The 19,218-nt window shown below is 45.3% G+C and overlaps 1 protein-coding gene across 4 annotated transcripts; it reads left to right on the forward strand.

Moving 5' to 3' along the window:
• Nucleotides 1-878: 878 nt before the first annotated feature.
• On the forward strand, nucleotides 879-16,785 carry LIN37 (lin-37 DREAM MuvB core complex component). Of its 4 annotated transcripts, none has more exons than XM_062508204.1 (9): nucleotides 879-991; nucleotides 2,005-2,074; nucleotides 13,140-13,190; nucleotides 13,274-13,303; nucleotides 13,673-13,755; nucleotides 14,697-14,824; nucleotides 15,225-15,365; nucleotides 16,103-16,176; nucleotides 16,407-16,627. In XM_062508204.1, the coding sequence occupies exons 1-9, from the start codon at nucleotides 913-915 to the stop codon at nucleotides 16,492-16,494; spliced, it is 744 nt and encodes a 247-aa protein (XP_062364188.1). In that variant the 5' UTR covers nucleotides 879-912; the 3' UTR covers nucleotides 16,495-16,627. The 4 variants fall into 4 exon arrangements, with proteins under 4 accessions (XP_062364188.1, XP_062364189.1, XP_062364191.1 ...); XM_062508205.1 differs by having other exon boundaries at nucleotides 15,255-15,365; XM_062508207.1 differs by lacking the exon at nucleotides 15,225-15,365.
• Nucleotides 16,786-19,218: the final 2,433 nt, after the last annotated feature.

Below are 19,218 nucleotides of genomic sequence, written 5' to 3' on the forward strand. Positions count from 1 at the left end.
TGAGTGTCTTTGGGATGAAGTAAATAGTCTTCCTCTCAGTTTGAACTTTTCACCTTGCCTCCTTGCACATGCTCTCTATCTTTAGTCCTTTGGTCGTTTTCCCGACTTTGATATCAGTATTCCCGGTCCCAGGGGTCTGAGGAACCCCTTATCCTGTGGTGTCTTTGTCCTTGCATCCTGTTTGCACACTCTAGCGCTTGGACTGCACCTTATAGCCTTGCTCTCCTCCTGGTCTTGTAAGCACCATAAATTATAGTAAACAATAGTTTCATTAGTTCCCCTTTTAGTCAAAGCCTTTCTTAATGCTTGATTCTTAATTTTCAATTTCTCTATTTCACAAAGGAGCCGTTTAAGAGATCCTCAAAAGACTCTCGGGTGATTTGGGAAGCTGCGGCCCTGCCTCTATGGGGCCTGTCTAGGGCGCGGGGAATGATGGGACTTGTACGCTCGCGGCAGCACGAGCGCTGTAGTCGCGGAAGTGGCTTTAACGAGGTTCTGTGGGGCAGGGGGAGAGATTTTGGGGGACACCAGGGCGTCCTTGAGGGCACTTGGGGGTTTAGACTTGATACTGGCGGGGAACTTTGGGAACCTGAGGGGCAGGTGGGGGTCTGGGGTAGGGCGAGGTGGAAGGCCCCCCGCGTGAGGCCGCGGGGTATGACGGGAATTGTAGTCCAGCCATCCATAGATCGCTATGAGACCACGGGGCGTGACGGGAGTTGTAGTTAAAAAGCCAAAATAGCGCAGCCCAAGGTACCACCCCCAGGGCCGCTGATTGGTTGCTTGATGAGATTGGCAGGCGCGGCCACCAATGGGCGGGGGCATTGGCGGAAGTGGGGAAGCGGCGGCGGTGGGAGGGTGGCGTCAGATTTTGGGGGAATTTGAGGGGATTTGGGGGAATTTTGGGATCACCCCATGACCCCCCCACCCCTCACAGGCCCCAGAGACGCGTCCGGAGCCATGATGGCCGCGAAGGTGAAGGTGGAGAAAACAGGTGAGATCGGCTGCGAGCCCCCAAAATATCCCAAAATAGCCCCAGAATTCTTCCAAGTCCCCTCTGAAATCTCCCAAATACTCCCAGTTTACAAAAGATTCCCAGAATTTATCCCAGATCGCCCTGAACTCCCCGTCAGGACAGCACAAATCCTCCCCCCTCCCCCCCCCAAATTTACAAAGTATTCCCAAAATTCCCCCTTAAATTTCCCACTAGGACGCTCCAATGTCCCCCCAATTCCCAAAAATCTCAATTTTCCTCCCAAATCTCCCCAAGTTGTCACGAAATCACCTCTGGGACCCCCAAATTTCTGAAAGTTCCTGAAGTTCTCCCAAATTCCCGTGAAAATCCCCATAATCCCCCTAAAATTCCCAAATATTCCAAAATTTCCAAATTGCCTAGAGCTGGAAGCACCAAATTCCCCCTAAAATTCCCCAAACCCCCTCCCCCCCGAAACTCCCCCAAATCCTCTCCACAACCCTCAAACGTTCCGAAATTTCCCCCAAATTCCCCCAAATTTGGGAATTCCCAGAGCTGCACGCCTCAAATCCTCCCAAAATTCCTCCAAAATCCCCCCAAAGATTCCCAAAAATCTGCCCCAAATCCCCTCAGAACCCTCAAACATTCCCCAAAATTCCCCCCCTAAACTTCCCTAAATCCCCTCCAAGACCCGCCCAGAATCCCAAATATTCCCAAAAATCCACTAAATTTCGGATTTCCCCAGAGCTGGATGCCCAAAATTCCCTCCAAAATCCCCCTAAAAAATCCCTAAATCCACCTAAAAATTCCTAAAATTCCTCCCTAAAATTCCCCAAATTCCTGGATTTCCCAGAGCTGGGTGTCCCAAATCCTCACAAAATTCCCTCCAAAGTCCTCCCAAAAGTCCCCCCAAAATCCAAAAATATTCCAAAAAAATCCCCCCCTAAACCTCCCCCAAATCCCCTCCAGAAACCTGAAATATTCCCCAGAATTCCCCCAAATTCCCAAATTTCCCCAAATTTGGAAATTCCTAGAGCTGGAGCCGGGTGCCGCTCGGCGCCGCCTCGACACTGTCCTGGAGCAGCTCCTGCAGCGCGGGCCCAGGTGGGGAATGAGAATTCCCAACAGTTCCTAAACATCTGGGGCCTTTTGGGGGGGGATTTGGGGGAAATTGGTAATTTTTTGAGGATTTTTTGGGGGGATTTGGGGAAATTTTTGGGATTAAAATGGCAATTTCTTGGGGTCGAAATGGGAATTTGGGAGTTTTAATTGGGATTTTTTGGGGGATTTGGGGAATTTCTGAGGAGATTTTTGGAATTTGGGAATTTTTGGGAGGATTTTGGGGATTTTTTGGGGTTGAAATGGAAATTTCGGAGGGATTTTGGTGGGTTTTTTGGGATTAAAATGGGAATTTTTGGGGGGATTTTGGGGGGGTTTAAGGGGATTTTGGGGGATTTTGGCAATTTTAGGAGGGAATTTGGGGGATTTGGGGAATTTTGGGGCATTTGGAAGTTTTGGGGGAATTTGGGGAATTTTTTTGGAATTGAAATGGGAATTTTGAGGTGTTGAAATGGGAATTATGGATGGATTTTTTTGGGATTAAAATGGGAGTTTTGGGGGGAATTTTGTGGGGTTTTTAAGGGGATTTTGGGGGATTTGGAAACTTTGGGGGATTTGGGGAATTTTTGGCAGCAATTTTGGGGGGATTTTGGGAGTGAAGGGGATTTGGGGAAGATTTGGTGAAGTTTTGGGGAATTTGGGGAATTTTTTGAGAAATTGGGGAATTTTTGGGGAGATTTTGGGATTTTTTGGATTAAAATGGCAATTTTGAGGTGTTAAAATGAGACTTTGGGGGGATTTTTCAGGAGATTTGGGGACTTTTTGGAGGCAATTTGGGGGATTTTTTGGATTAAAATGGGAAACATTTGGGGTTGAAATGGGAATTTTTGTGGTTTAAATGGGAATTTTGGGGACTTTTTGGGGGATTTAAGGGAGATTTATTTGGGATTAAAATGGTAATTTCTTGAGGTTGAAGTGAGAATTTAGGGGTGTTAATTGGGATTTTTGGGGGGATTTAGAGAATTTTTTAGGGGATCAAAGGGAATTTTTGGGGCAAATTTTGGGAACTTTTTGAACAATTCTTGGGGGCATTTGAGGAATTTTTTTGGATTGAAATGCGAATATTGAGGTGTTGAAATGGGAATTTTGGGGAAATTTGGGGGAGATTTTGGGAGGGATTTTAGGGGGAATGTGGGTATGTTTTGGGTTTGAAATGGGAATTTTTGGGATTTTTTACGGCGTTTTGAGAATTTTGGGGGGATTTTAGGAAGTTTGGGGGAATTTGGGGGGGTTAAAGGGGATTTTCATGTGGTTTTGTTATAAGTGTTTGTCACACACACTGACTCAGAGCCAATTGAACATCAACCAGTGGAATTTATTAAGCAAGCGGTAACAAGCAAAAGCAGCGCTGGGCGGCCGGGAGTTAGCGCTCCACCAACGGCGCGCACTTTCCTCTCTCAGTCCTTTGGGTTTTATACCCCTTGTTTCTGCTGTACGTGTCTCTTTTGCAATCGGGTCTGCGCTGGCACTGCCTGTTGATAGGTGGTCGTACTTTGCCCTCCGGTGGTCGTTGGAATGAAGAAGACTCCTCTTCCTGGCAGCTCTGTCTTGACCTATGAACCTCTGCCTTATCAGTAGATCCTTTTTACACATTGAACAATGGATACTTAAGTATGGTTAACTAGCTCAGCTAAAACTAATCGTATCAAGACATTCTTGTGGGCTACGGGTGCATGATTTATGCCCTCTCAAATCCGGTTCTATTTTCTGTTACTTTATTGAACTCCTGGTAGTCCTTTTATTTTAATGAACAATTCTTATGTTGTTTTTATTACAGTCCCTCCTTTTCTTCTTTCATAATTTGTTCATTAAATCTTTTTAATTCCTGATAGCTCAGTGCAAGTTCTTCTCCCACCTCCTCATCATTTAAGATGTGTTCGTATTTAGCTTTAATTAACATCAAGTGAGCAGCTTCTAATCGCCCTTTTACAATTTCTATGACCTTATTAAAGATACAGGGTCCGAAAGTTAATCCGAACACCAGAAATAACAAAGGACCTGCAATTGTAGATAACAGAGTAGTAAGCCAGCGAGAACTGTTGAACCAAGTTTCATACCAGGACTGTTGAGCTTCTCTTTCTCGCTTTCTTTGCTCTAGCCCTTCCCTCAATTTAGCCATTGTATCTCTAACAAGCCCGGTGTGATCTGCATAAGTGCAACATTCTTCTTTAAGTGCCGAGCACAATCCTCCTTGCTGAAGGAAGATTAAATCTAGCCCCCTTCGGTTTTGTAATACTACCTCAGATAAAGATCGAACAGATTTTTCTAAGGCCATGATTGATTGTTCTATTCTAGCTAAATCTTAATCTACGGCTATCCTTAATGTATTAAACTCTGTTCTTTGCCTCACTAGGGAAGCTATTCCTGTACCAGCTCCCGCAGTGCCTACCAACATAAGTGTGGCTACAGTAAGGGCTGTAAAGGGCTCTCTTTTTTGTAAATGATGTTCTGGGGTATTTTGGGCTTGATATACATATTCCTCTGGGTGGTATATAATTTTGGGGACCACCACAACTTGTACACAATAGTCTGATGTTTCATTAAAGGTGTCCAGAGAAATACATGGTGTTAGTCCTCCTACACTGCAGATCCATTTTGCATTTTCTATAGGTATTAACCATTTGGCAGGGGCTTCTCTTTTCTTGGCGCTAGTTATCACCCCACAAAGGTGCTGCATGTTAGTTGGTACGTTTCCCACACATCGGCCTTTTCCTGTTACAGAGGCCAGAGTAATCCCCGGCCTGCTAGGTTCTTTCCAATTACATTGATTTGGGTTACTTCCGTTTATTCTTTTATCTTTTTTAATTACTCCAATAGCTTCATAAAACGGTGGTTTAATGCTAAAGCATAGCCAACAATGCTCAGTTAGGTTAGCCTGGGTTACATTGAGCACACTAAAAGTTGCAGAAAGCAAATTCCACAAAGGGCTATTAGGAAGTGGGGTATCGGTGGGGAGGTCAGTGGAAAAAGTGTTATTCTCTGTTTTGGTAGTGGTATTACCTATTGATTCAATGTCAGGCTTCAATTTTGGGGACTCCTTTACCACTGGGTTAGGACCTACACCCACCAGGTCTTTTGGGGCTATTTCTTTCTTTATTAGTATTAATCCTCCTCGGTCTGTGCCGGGTTCCCAAAACCAAATTCCCCAGATTTTCCCAATATTCCACCGTGGATCCAGTGGATTGGTTATGTTAAGGTAAATCTTCCAACAGGTATTTCGATTTTCCCCTTGCACTGTGCCATCATATCCATGTTTGGGTATTTGACATCCAGGCGGTCCCCACCTGACTCTAAGGTATCTGTCTTGGCCTGCCCCCGGTTCCCAATCAGAGGCAATAGTTTCGCATCCCCAATATGCACAATAGTAATGTCCAGGCCAATTGCAATAACCCCGTCCTGGATTTGAGCTTGGGCACATATAAAAAGCCTTATATTGTACTTGTCTTTTGTATGTGTTATCAGTCCCTGCTCAAATAATTGAGCTCAAATGTGTTTGGAAGCTTGGAGCTGCAGTCGTAATCATTGAGTTTATAACTATCAAGTCTTCTGTTTGTATCAAAGACTATTTGAAAGGTTGATGCTTGTTCGCATAAGCATCTACTTGGCTGATTTGTATATATATTACAGCTAGAATTCCCATAACCTGCTAAGAAGGGTGTGGTCCTGGTGGATTTTTATTCCCAATTCCTTTGTGTCCTAATGTGAAATTTTTATTTTTGCACCCCCCCACCTGGGTCCATGAGTGATTTCTGGGATTTAAAATCCTTGAAGCAGTTCTTAGAATATTTCTGAATTGTTCCAGTCTGTGGGTTCTCTCCTCCACCTTTTCTTATCCCTCTGCCTCGCTCACCGACTCGGTTGCTTCGAGCCATGAGGGGAGCCATCTTCTCGGCAGCAAGGATATTCTTCAGGAGGGCCATGTCATTTTTGTTGCCTCTTTTTATAGGATTCCCAGTTCTTGTCCTTCACTTGCGGTGAAGAACACCAGACCCCAGGTACTGCTTTTCTACAATTTCCCTTAATGATTTTAGCTATAAAAGGAACTGGTTCATTAGGATGGAAGCAATAATTTTCTGGCCTTGCCCCCCTTGTGAATACCTTCCACCAAATTCGAGATCCTTGGGGCAATATTCCACTCTCTTCCCCTTCACGTGAAATCCTTTCAGTAAGCTCCTTTTCTAGTTGATAACAATTTTTACAAACACCGCTAGGTGGACTTCCTCTCCGACAATGGACCCACCACCGTTCTTGGCAAATTTTACAAACAAAACATACAAATTGATAACAACCACAATCCTCGTTCGAGCAATATGTCTTAAAATCTCCAGTTATCAAGTAGTTATACTTAATTTCGCTGTCCCATTTTACCTGAACTACCTTCACAGTGTTCATTTAAGTCCGTTTTAGGGTGACTCTAAGATCTCCTGGAGCGCTGGTTACTTTCCAGGGTTCCTCGGAGGAGGGGTGTATAGGTCCTTTTATCCTGCTTGCATGGGTCCAGCCTTTTTCCGCGGTTCTGATGGCAGTTTCTGTAGTGAGTAACACAACATAGGGACCTTCCCAAGTTGGAGTTAATGTATTTTCTTTCCATGTTTTAACCAAAACTTTATCACCCACTTCTATATTGTGAATCGCTAAGTCAAGAAGAGGTCTTTGTACCAATAATCCAGCTTTTCTAAGTTTATCACGATCTTGTGTCAGCTGTATTATGTAATGATTAATTTGTTGATTACTTATCTCGGGATGATCCGCTGGGGCATCCATATTATATGGCATTCCGTAAAGCATTTCAAAGGGGGAAATCCCTACATCAGTCCGGGGTTGAGTGCGTATATTTAGCAAAGCTAAAGGTAAACATTTTACCCAAGATAGTTGTGTTTCATACATCAACTTGGTTAGTTGTTTCTTTATTTCTCCATTTATTCTTTCTACTTTCCCCGAACTCTGTGGGTGCCAAGGAGTGTGATACTTCCATTTTGTCCCCAGGGCTGAAACAATCTCCTTAGCAATTTTAGATGTAAAATGTGGCCCCCTGTCCGAATCTATCATCTCTATTAACCCATATCGAGGGATGATATATTCTAGCAAAATTTTCACCACTGCTTGTATAGATGCTCTAAAGGTAGGAAAAGCTTCTACAAAATGGGTTAAATGATCAATTATTACTAACAAATGTTTGTATCTCCCTACCTTAGACAAATCAGTAAAGTCAATTTGAAAAAGGTCTGTACGCTAAATCCCTTCCCCCAGCTTCCCGTTGTCTCCACTGCTTCTTACTCACCTTTTGACAGGTTAAACATCGTTGTGTGACCTGTTTGGCTAAGTTATACATTCCAATACAGACATATTTAATAGCAAATTGATCTATCAAGGCTTGTGTACCCCAGTGAGTTTTGGAGTGGATGGCTTCCAAAATTCTTCGGGCTACCGGTTTTGGAAGAACCTCAGGACCATCTGGCAATTCTCATTTATTTCCCTTCTTCACTACCCCCATTTCATCCTATTTTTGTTGTTCCCTCTCAGTGAATATGAGTATTTGAATTGGCCCGTGATAATAACAATATGTCTTAGTGGGATTCAAACAGACACATTCTATCCCATCTATTTTGGAATCTTCCCAGCAAAGCATACAAGGTAATTTGTCTAAATCTTTTTCACAAAAGGGGCAATTTCTCTTAGCTCCTGCAGCCTTTTCTTTTAATACCCTGAGGGCTGCGGTCTTTGCCTCGTGATCCGCTAGGTTATTTCCCCTCACTCGATTGTTTACTCCAGTCTGGTGCCCTTTTACATGGACCACAGCTGTTTCAATGGGCCACCTTAAAGCCTGTAAAACCTTCCTTAATAAATCTTCATGAATTAATCCTTTTCCCTGGGAATTAATTAAACCTCTCTCTTCCCAAATTTTTCTAAAGGTATGCACCACCCCATAAGCATATTTTGAGTCCGTAAAGATTGTTCCTGCTTTTCCTTTCAATAATTTCAATGCTCTCCATACAGCATACAATTCACAAGCCTGTGCTGACCACACAGAATTTAGTGGTCCTGATTCTGTTACCTCTAGGGTCTTTCCATTAATTACTGCATAACCAGATTTTCTCCTTCCTTCAACTACTCGGGAAGACCCATCCACAAACAGTTTTTCCCCGTATTCTAATTCTTCCTCTTCTAGGTCTGGTCTGGTTTTTGTTTGTTCTTCTATTACCCTTAAACAATCATGCTTTAAGTTTTCACTCGGTTCCCCATATAAAAATTGGGCGGGATTTTGGAGAGAGGTAGTCTCTAAACTCAATTTAGGAGAAGATATAAGGATCCCTTCATATTTTAAAAGCCGAGCATCAGTTATCCATTTGTCTGCTTTCTGTTGGAGGACCCCCCTTATGTTGTGAGGGGACAAAACATGCAACTCTCCCCCGAAAGTGATTTTTACAGCTTCTTCTACTAACAGAGTGGCAGCCACTACCGACTGCAAACACGTTGGCCAACCCCTTGATACCGGATCTAGTAATTTAGATAGGTAGGCCACAGGCTTTTTACTACCAGCCCAGTCCTGGGTTAACACCCCATATGCTCCTTCCGTTGTGTTTACAAAGAGATAAAAAGGCCTCTTTAAATCTGGGAGGCTTAATACAGGTGCATTTACCAACTCTGTCTTGAGAATTTGTAGTTTGTCTTCATCTAACTGATTCCACTTAAGTAAACCAGTCTTGGTTAATTTTTCATATAAAAATTTTACTTTCCCACTAAACCCCTCAATCCATTGTCTACAATATCCAAATAATCCCAGTAATTGCCTCACCTCTCGTTTTGTTTGTGGCCTTGGCATAGATAAGATCCCTTTTATCCTATCCGGATCTATCTTTTTCATTCCTTGCTTCAGCCTGTATCCCAGGTATTTTACTTCTTCTACAAATTGGAGTTTAGATTTTGATACCTTCAGTCCTTTTAAACTAAGGAAGTTCAACAGCTTTATGCTCTCTTGCCTTACCACCCATTCCTCCTTGCCAGCAATCAACAAGTCATCCACATATTGAATCAACACGGCCCCTTTTCCTAACTTATAATCACTTAGTAATTGTTCAAGTGCTTGGCCGAACAAATTGGGGGACTCGGTAAATCCTTGGGGAAGAACCGTCCAGTGAAGCTGCTCTTTTCTGTGAGTATCTGGGTCTTCCCACTCAAATGCAAAATAATCCCTACAATTCTCTTTCAAGGGGCATGCCCAAAAAGCATCTTTTAAATCTATTACACTATACCATTGATTATCAGGTCCCAATTGACTCAACAGGGTGTAAGGGTTTGCTACTACAGGAAATTGTTCCATGGTTCTTTTATTAATTTCCCATAAATCATGTACTAACCGGTATTTCCCATCAGGTTTCTTAACAGGGAGAATGGGTGTATTAAAAGGGGACATGCAGGGTTCCAACAATCCTTGTTTTAGAAGTCTTTCAATTTCGGGTTTTATCCCCATTCTCCCTTCATCTGAAATTGGATATTGCTTAATCTTTACTGGAATTTCAGGGTTTTTCAATGTCACTTCAAATGGTTCTATATCCAATTGACCCACAGTGTCGGGGGTATACCAAACTTCTGGGTTTATTTCCTGTTCATCCTCTACTTGCAATGGACATAATTTTACTGTTAATAGTTTATTTTCTATACTAATTTAAATTCCTAATTCTGCCATAAGATCTCTTTCCAAAAGATTGTAATCCGCTTCAGGTACCAACAGGAGGGTTCCTAAACCCAATTTTGAGCTGCTTTCAAAAACTACATCTTTAATCACAGGTACACTAAAAGGTTCTCCCTTCGCCCCCCCAACTTGGATTCTTTCTTTTGATATTTTACATCCTAAAGGAAGGCTTTGTACTGTGGACCTTTCCGCTCCAGTGTCAATTAAAAACTCAATTTCCTGTTGCTGGGGACCTACTTTCAGTTTTACCAGGGGCTCTGATCTTTCTCGGGTCCCCAGCAAGTAGAGCCCTTGACCCCCCTAATCTTCCTTAAATTCTTTCTCATCCGCAATCCTTTTCCGACAATCTCTCCGAAAATGCCCTCTCTTTCCACAATAATAACAAGTACCCTGGGTACCCTCCTTTTCTCTAGGCACATTTCTGGTTCTAGGAGGGCCCCCCTTCGAGGAGAATCGACTAGTTGTTACCCATTGTCCCTCGCGTACTATTGCCATCATTACTCTAGCCTGCTTCCTGTGTCCTTCTTCCTCTCTCCGGACATACACCTTCTGTGCTTCCCGCAACAATTCGTCTAAACCACAATCATGCCAATCCTCAATTTTCTCTAACTTTTTCCTGATGTCAGGCCAAGATTTTGCTACAAATTGGGTTTTTAATAACACTTGACCTTCTGGAGTATCGGGGTTCACCCCGGAATATAGTTGAAATGACCTCCGGAGCCTCTCTATCCATTCAGTAGGGTCCTCATCCTTCTTTTGGCTTTCACAGAAGGCTTTATTTGCATTTTGTCCCCGAGGGACAGATTCCCAGATTCCTTGGACTAGGATAGTTCTTAAGTCTGCCATATGGGCTCGGTGCTGTGGATTTTGCTTATCCCAGTTGGGGCGTTGCAATGGCCACTTCACATCTGCTTGGGGACCTGCCTGGTGGTCCCTGTCCCACACTCTCATTCCTGCTATTCTGATCATTCTCCTTTCCTCAGAAGAGAACAAAATTCCTATGATAGACTGCATTTCATCCCATGTATATATATATTGGGACCCAAAAATTGATCAACCCTTTCCGCCACCCCAAGGGGATCTTCTAACAAATGTTCCATCTCTTTCTTGAATTCTCTAATGTCTCCAGAGTTAAGGGGCACTTCTACATAGCCTATGCCCGGTATTTAGGCAAGCTGCCCCTGTTATCCAGCATTTGGATTAGGGATCATCCCCAGGCCCACTTCTCTTAATGGATACAAGGTTGGACCTTCTCTATCCCTCCTAGACTGGCTGTGAGTGATCCTTCGGTTATCTTCAGATCCTAACTCGTGGTTCCCCAGATTCTTTGTCATGATCTGACTCTAGGACTTGTGCCTGGGGAGGTGGGGGAACTGGGAGAGGAGGAGATATGTATGGTGGGGGGGGAGCAGTTGGGACCTTCTCGGATCGTTTAGATTTCTTTTTCCCTCCCCAGGTGTTTAGGGCAAACAATCTAGTCCTAGTTTCTCCCACTATCCAAAGAGCAGCATATTCACTTTCTTCCAGGCAAAAAGGTGCTTTAGAGTTTACATAAATATTTAACGCCTGGCAAATCCAATCTTCGGAACTTCCGAATACTGGCCAAAACAGATTATCTCCATGGATCTGTTTCCCTCCCCACACCTCCATACAATAATGTATCATTTTGACCTTATCCTTCCCTTTCCTAGAAGGATAATCATTCCAATATTTAATCATCATCCCTAACGGACTGTCAGGGGGTATCTGGGGGAGCTTTACTGGGGTCCCCTTACCCATGGGATCAGAGGGCTTGCTTTTCCCCTGTCCCATATTCCAGAACACCAACAAACACTCACACACACGTTTCTCTCTTTTTGTGGCCCAGACCCTCGCGGGATTTGGGAACCACACTACTCAGAGGTCCGCACTCACTTCGCCCACACTGGGCGTCTCATTTGCTGTGTTCTGGGATACCCAACCCCAACCGAGCGGATTCCCAAATGTACTTGCGCTTCCTGCGTCTTCGCCCGGGGCTTCGTGCACAAAGATTATGGGGTTACCGGTTTTCCTTTGCTTGTTACCAATTTAGGGTTCGTCGGTAAGCGTCCAGGAGGGTGGACGCAGCACCAAGGCCGCTAAAAGCAGGGCACCTCCCTGGTGGAGGTCTCCCACCGGGTTGCCCTTATCTGAGTCACAGCACCAAATTTGTTATAAGTGTTTGTCACACACACTGACTCAGAGCCAATTGTACATCAACCAGTGGAATTTATTAAGCAAGCGGTAACAAGCAAAAGCAGCGCTGGGTGGCCGGGAATTAGCGCTCCACCAACGGCGCGCACTTTCCTCTCTCAGTCCTTTGGGTTTTATACCCCTTGTTTCTGGTGTACGTGTCCCTTTTGCAATCGGGTCTGCGCTTGTGCTGCCTGTTGATAGGGGTCGTACTTTGCCCTCCGGTGGTCGTTGGAATGAAGAAGACTCCTCTTCCTGGCAGCTCTGTCTTGACCTATGAACCTCTGCCTTATCAGTAGATCCTTTTTACACATTGAACAATGGATACTTAAGTATGGTTAACTAGCACAGCTAAAACTAATCGTATCAAGACATTCTTGTGGGCTACGGGTGCATGACTTATGCCCTCTCAAATCCTGTTCTATTTTCTGTTATTTTATTGAACTCCTGGTAGTCCTTTTATTTTAATGAACAATTCTTATGTTGTTTTTATTACAGTTTGAATGGGAATTTTGGGGTTTTCAGTGGGATTTTTGGAGGATTTTCAGAATTTTGGGGGAACTTTGAGGTTTTGAATGGGAATTTTGGAGGGAGTTTGGGGAATTTTGGGGGTTTAAAGGGGATTTTCATGGGAATTTTTTGGGGTTGAAAGTGGAATTTTTGTGTCTTAAATGGGAATTTTGGGGGAATTTGGGGATTTTTTGGGGTCAAAATGTAAATTTTTGGGATTGAAATGGGAATTTTGGGGGAAATTTGAGGGATTTTGGGGGGATTTCGGGATTTCTTGGGAATAATACTGGAGGATTTTTGTGGGGATTGGGTGGATTTTAAGGAATTTTAGTGTTTTGGGGGGATTTGGGGAATTTTTGGGAGGAATTTTGGGAATTTTTGTGGGAATTTGGGGGAGTTTAAATGGGAATTTTTGTGGCTTAAATGGGAATTTTAGTGGGGGTTTAGGGAATTTTGGGATATTTGGGGAATTTTTTGGGATCAAAACGGGAATTTTGGGGGAATTCTGGGTGATCTGGGGGTTGTTTTTTGGGGGGGATTTTCAGGATTTTTTTTGGAGCATTTTGGGATCTCTTTGTGGAGGTGGATGCCCAAATGTTTTTTTCCCTTTTTTTTTTTTTTTTTGGGATTTTCCAGGGAGCCACTGGAGGAGGAACCTGGGAAGGTACCTGGTGACCCCCCAGCCAAGTAAGAGGGGGAGGGGATTACAAAAATTGGGGGATTCCCAAAATTCCCCTCCCTGATCCCAAAATTGCCAATTTTTTTCGCAGGGAGGCCTCGCCCAGTGCCCCTGGGAAGAGGTGAGAGGCCAAAATTCCTCAAAATTTCCCCTGAATTCCCCCAAAATTACCCCAAATTCCTAAAAATTCCGCCTATTTCCCCAAAATCCCCCCAATTTCCCTGAAAATTCCTCGAAAACACCCCAGAAATTCCCCCTAAATTCCCCAAAATTTGCTCAAAATTTCCCAAAAATTTCCACAAAATTCTCTGAAATCCTCCCAAATTCTTCCTCAAATCCCTTCCAAATTCCAAAAATCACACAAATCTCCCCCACCCCGCCATCCTCCTATTATTCCCAGAACTTCCAGAATATTCTCGTTTTTTCCCCTCCCCCCAACCCGTTTCCCATTTCCAAGGTTCATTCCCGGTTTTTTTCTCCCTTCCCCCAGGCCCCCCGGCCGTTTCCCGCAGCAGCGCCGCAAGAAGAGGAGGGAGGGGGGGGAGGGGCCCGAGACCCCGCCCCCAAAACACAGTGAGAACAAAATCCCAGAATTTTCACAGGAAATCGAGAATAACTGCCCCAATTACTGGAATTCCCACCAGAAAACAGGAATTCCACCCCCAAATCCTGGAATTCCAAACCAAAATTTGGTAATTCCCACCGAAACTTGGGAATTGTGACCCAAGATCTGGGATTTGTGACCCGAAATCCCAGGAGTCCCACCCAAAAGCTGGGAATTGTGACATAAAATCCCAGAGTTCCCACCCAAAATCCCAAAATTTTGACCCAAAAATTGGGAATTGTGATTGAAAATTGAGAATTCCTACCTGAAATCTGGGAATTCTGACCTGAAATCTGGGAATTCTGAGCCCAAATCCCGGAATTCCAGCCCAAAATCCCAGAATTCTGAGCCAAAAATCCCAGAATTCCAAACAAAATCCAGGAACTCCAGCCCAAAAATCCCAGAAGTCCCACCTCAGAAGCCAGGAATTCAGAGCCCAAATCCTGGAATTCCAGCCCGAAATCCCAGAATTCTGAGGCAAAAATTGGGAATTCCCACCTAAAAATTTGGAATTCCAGCCTGAAATTGGGAATTCTGAGCAAAAAAAATTGGGAATTGTGACACAAAATCCAGAAGCTGTGAGTGGAAATTGGGAATTCCCACCTTAAAATCAGGAATTCCAGCCCGAAATCTGGGAGTTGTTACTGGAAATTGGAAATTCCGAGCCAAAATCCCAGAATTCTTACCTGAAATCTGGTAACTCCAACCCGAAAATGTGGAATTCTGAGTCCATATCCTGGAATTCCAACCTAAAAATCCCTGATTTCCAGGCTGGGGTGGTTTTTTTTTTTTGGCTATTTGGGGGTGATTTTGAGCTGATTTTTGGGCTGATTTGGGCTGATTTTTGGGTGTCATTTTGGGCTGATTTTTGTGCTGATTTTGGGTAACTTTAGGTCTTTTCCTCCCCCAGACTCATTCGTGATTCGTCTCTTTGACCGCAGCGTGGAGCTGGGGCAGTTCCCGGCTGGGACCCCCCTGTACCCTGTGTGCCGTGCCTGGATCGGCCACAGCCCCGCCCCTGGCCCGTCCCCTGAGCAGGTAGGTATCGGTTTATACTGGGTTATACTGGGAGGGACTGGGGGCAAAATAACTGCAGTGGCTTTAGGGAAAAAAATGGGAATCTTAGGGGTAAAAATGTGAATTTTCACTGGGTTGTACTGGCTTAAACTAGTCCATACTGGTTTATACTGGTCCATACTGATCTGTACTGGTTGATACCAGTCCATGTTGGTTCATACTTGTTTATACTGGTCTACATTAGTTTATACTAACCCATGCTGGTCCATACTGGTTCATACTGGTTTATTATGGTCCATACTGACCCGTACTGGTTTATACTGGTCCATAGTGGTTCATACTAGTCCATACTGGTTTATACCATTTTATACTAGCCCATACTGGTCCATACTGCTTTGTACTGGTCTGTGCTGGTCCATAGTGGTCTATACTGGTCCATACTGGTTTCAAGGCCCCCCCCGGAGCTGAGGACGTTGTGGCCCTGCCCCCCCCTGGCCCCGCCCTGGCCCCACGCATCCCCTCTCCCCTGGGGCCCGACGAGGGTGTGGAGCCCCTGGACCAGGTGAGCTGAAAATCCCCTGAATTCACCCCAAAATCCTCTGAATTCACCCCAAAATCCAGCTCTGAAGTCCCCCAAATTCACCCCAAAATCCAGCCCCAAAATAGGACATCAAAATCCCCCAAATTCACCCAAAAATGAGCCTTAAAATTCCCTGAATTTACCCCAAAATCCCCCAGATTCACCCCAAAACGCTCCAAGTTCACTCCAAAATCCAGCCCTGAAATTCCCTGGATTCACCCCAAAATGGGTCCCAAAATCCCCTGAATTCACCCCAAAATGAGCCCTGAAATGAGCCCTGAAATGAGCCCCAAAATCCGCTGAATTCACCCCAAAATCCACCTCCAAAATCACCCAAATTCACCCCAAAAATCATCCCCAAAATCCCCCGAATTCATCCCAATATTCAGGATGGAAATTCCCTGAATTCACCCCAAAATCCAGCCCCAGAATCACCCCAGAATGAGACTCAAAATCCCTTGAATTTGCCATGAAATGAGCTCCAAAATGTGACCCCAAAATCCTCCGAATTTACCCCAGAATCCCCTGAATTCAGCCCAAAATACGAACCCCAAAATCCAGCTCAAAAATTCTCCCCAAAGTGGGATCCCAGAATTCCCTGAAATCAACTCAAAATCCAGTCCCGAAATCCCCCAAATTTCCCCCACTCCAAGCCCTGCCCTGAGGCCCAATTGGCCCTGCCCATGTGATGATGTCATTGGTGTTGCCCCCCCCTCCAGGTGTCAGACCCCGCCCCCTCAATCACTTCACTGATCTACAAGAACATGGACAGGTGGAAACGGGTCCGGCAGCGGTGAGAGAATGGGAAGGACTGGGTTATACTGGGAAGGACTGGGAGTGACTGGGAAGGAAATGGACTGGGGGGACTGGGATGAACTGGGATGGTGCAGGTGGTTTGTACGGATCTGTACTGGTCCCTAGTGGTTCATACTGGTCCATATCAGTCCCTACTTGTTAATGCTGGTCCATACTGGTCCATACCGTTTTGTACCAGGCCGTACTGATTCACTGTGGTCTGTACAGGTGGCGGGAGGCGGCGCAGCGGCAGCAGCAGCGTTATGGGCCCAGCCTGAGGCTGTTGCGCATCATCTACGAGCACGAGCGGCAGTGAGCCTGCACCCACCCCACTGGCCACACCCACCCCAGCAACAAAAAAAATCTGATCCATTTCCATATTTAGGTCAATTCCTTTATATGGACAAAAGGGGTGGGGTTTAAATGGGAGTGGTGACAACATTGCTCCTGTGGGGGGTGGGGTCAAGAGCAGCAAGGCCACACTCCCCATGACCCCAATAAAAACTTTATGCCCATAGCTTGGTGTGGGTGTGCTCAATGCCTTTATTTAGGAAAAAGGGGTGGGATTTCCATTGAGGTGGTGATGTCATTGCTCCTGCAGAGGGGAGGGGGGTCATGGGGAGTGAGTGCAATGAGGCCATGCTCACCCTGACCCCACTCCCACCCCATAAAAACTTCATGTACATATTTGGGTGTCATCAATGCCTTTATTTGGAGAAAAGGGCTAGTGCTTCCATGGGGGTGGTGACATCATCACTCCTGTGGGATGGGACAAAAGGGGAGGGGTCAATGCAGTAAAGCCATGCCTCCTTTGGGTGACCATGCCCCTTTTGGCTTTTTTTTCCCATAAGTGGTTCCTCCTGCCCCTTTCTGGTTTATCATTGGCTAGCCTTGACCATGCCTCTATTTCCAGGGAGTTCCCATTTGCTGCTCCATTCCCCACCCCAAATTTCACCCTCTGCCATTGGCCAATGGAGACCCCATCCCCTCTCTGCTATCTGCTGTTGGCTGAGTGAAGCCCTGCTCTCTCCCTGTCTCTCATTAGCTCTTTCAGGACATGGTCCCCTCTGTGGCATCTCCCATTGGCTGCTTTAAGTCCCACACCTCCAATTGAAGTCCCACCCCTTTCCCTTTTCCATTGGCTGCTCTAAGCCCAGCTCCCTCCCCACCCTCTCTCATTGGCTGGGTGAAGCCCACTGCATATAAGGACATAGCTCTGCCCCCCCACCCTCCCCCATTGGTCTGTTCCAGGCCTGCCCTCACCTCTCTGCTCTCCCATTGGCTGCTGGAGGCCCCACCTCCCATTGTCTGGATGAAGCTGAGGGCATTGGAACAGCCCACCCATGCACCCAGGCCCAGCCCCCAGAGCACTGTGTCCACGGCTGAATGCGCATCTTGGGGGGGAGGGAAAAGGGCACCAAAAATAAGCCCAAAATCAGCCTAAAACTTGGCCCCAAAATCTGCCCAAAATCAGCTCAAAAAATTGGCCCCAAAATAACACCCAAAACCACCTCAAAATCAGCCCTAAAATCAGCCACAAATCCGTTGAAAATCAGCCCAAAATCACACCCCAAAACAGCCAAAACCAGCCAAAATAAGCCTAAAATCACACCGGAAACAAGCCACTCAGTCCCATAATCAGCTCAAAATTGACCAAAAAACCAGCCCCAAAATCAGCCCAAAAATCACCCTGAAGTCACCCAGAACTGCTCCAAAAACCACACCCAAAACCAGCCCAAAAAAGGACAAAATCAGTCCCAAAGTCAGTTCAAAAATCACCAAAAATTAGCCCAAAAATCAGCCTAAAACTGCCCAAAATTCCACATCCAAAGTCAACCCTAAAATCACCTCAAACTGCCCCAAAAATCACCCCAAAACTGGCCAAATACCACCCCCAAAACCAGCCCAAATCAGCCCAAAAATCCCCCAATATTTCCACTCAAATCCCTCGAAATTGTCAAAATGCTCCCCAAAATTTCCCCCTAATCCTTCAAAATCCCTTCAGATTTTACCAAAATTTTCACTCAAATCCCCCCCTAAAATCCCCCAAAATTTCCACTCAAAACCCCCAAAACTCCCCAAATTTCCACTCAAATCCCAGCTAAAATCCCCCCAAAATTCTCCTAAAGTCCCCAAAAAATTTCCCAAAAAATTTCCCCCAAAATTCCCCCAAATCCCCCCAAAACTCCCCTGGACCATCCCAATTTTCCGGAATTCCCTGCATTTTCCCCCAGTCTCACTCAAATTTTTTGATGCACGGCTGCTCCCCAAAGGGTGGGGCCAGGAATGTCTCATGGGAAAATCAAACCACGTTCACCAACCACAGGAAGGGCAGGAGCAGGAACCCCCTTGGGACAGGTAAATGGGACAGGTAGCACACTGGGATATACCTGTACAGGTAATGGTACACCTGGGACAGATAATGACACACCTGGATACGCGTGGGACACACCTGAGCACACCTGTACAGGTAACACACACACACACATACACTGTAAGAGACGGTCCAAAGTTTCCCTCATTTGCCTCACGACCGTCACAAGAAGACCCCAGTGTACCCTACTCGCTTCTGACCTGGTCGGATTTGAGCAGGAGCTCTGGCCCGGCAGAGGTAGATGCTTGCCGGGTGACTGTTGGCAGGTGCACTGTGCCATCATAAATGTCAGCCCAGACATGTCAGCGCCTGCTTCTCTGGGTACACAATGGTCCATAGATCTCCCTACCTCATGGCCAGACGTTATTCACCTCAAGAAAAGACTATAAAAAGGTGACTCTTCGGAGAAGTCTCAAGATCTCCCCATGGAAGGAAGATCTGTCCATTGGCAGAAGACCACAAGGATTCCATTCCATCCATTGGTAGCTATTTCCCTTGCCCTCTTTCCCCTCTTTTCTCTCTCTTTCTCTCTACTTTGTCTCCTTTCTCTCTCACCTCTATTGCATAACTGTGTTGTTACCACAAAATAAAAGTTCTCTGCTGTGAGTATACTGAAGTATACTGTTGCCCTCTGCTGTCTTTTGTACCTCGAGATGAAACGAACCA

This window comes from Cinclus cinclus, chromosome 24 (assembly GCF_963662255.1).
Source record: "Cinclus cinclus chromosome 24, bCinCin1.1, whole genome shotgun sequence".
Classification (NCBI taxonomy): Eukaryota; Metazoa; Chordata; class Aves; order Passeriformes; family Cinclidae; genus Cinclus; species Cinclus cinclus.

Excerpts from the sequence above, each read along its gene's own strand:
- LIN37 (XM_062508204.1), top strand. The coding sequence starts at position 913 with ATGACCCCCCCACCCCTCACAGGCCCCAGAGACGCGTCCGGAGCCATG. Across the intron at positions 13,756-14,696 it reads GACCCCGCCCCCAAAACACA|ACTCATTCGTGATTCGTCTC; the intron begins GTGAGAACAAAA and ends TTCCTCCCCCAG. Across the intron at positions 14,825-15,224 it reads CTGGCCCGTCCCCTGAGCAG|TGGTCTATACTGGTCCATAC; the intron begins GTAGGTATCGGT and ends GCTGGTCCATAG.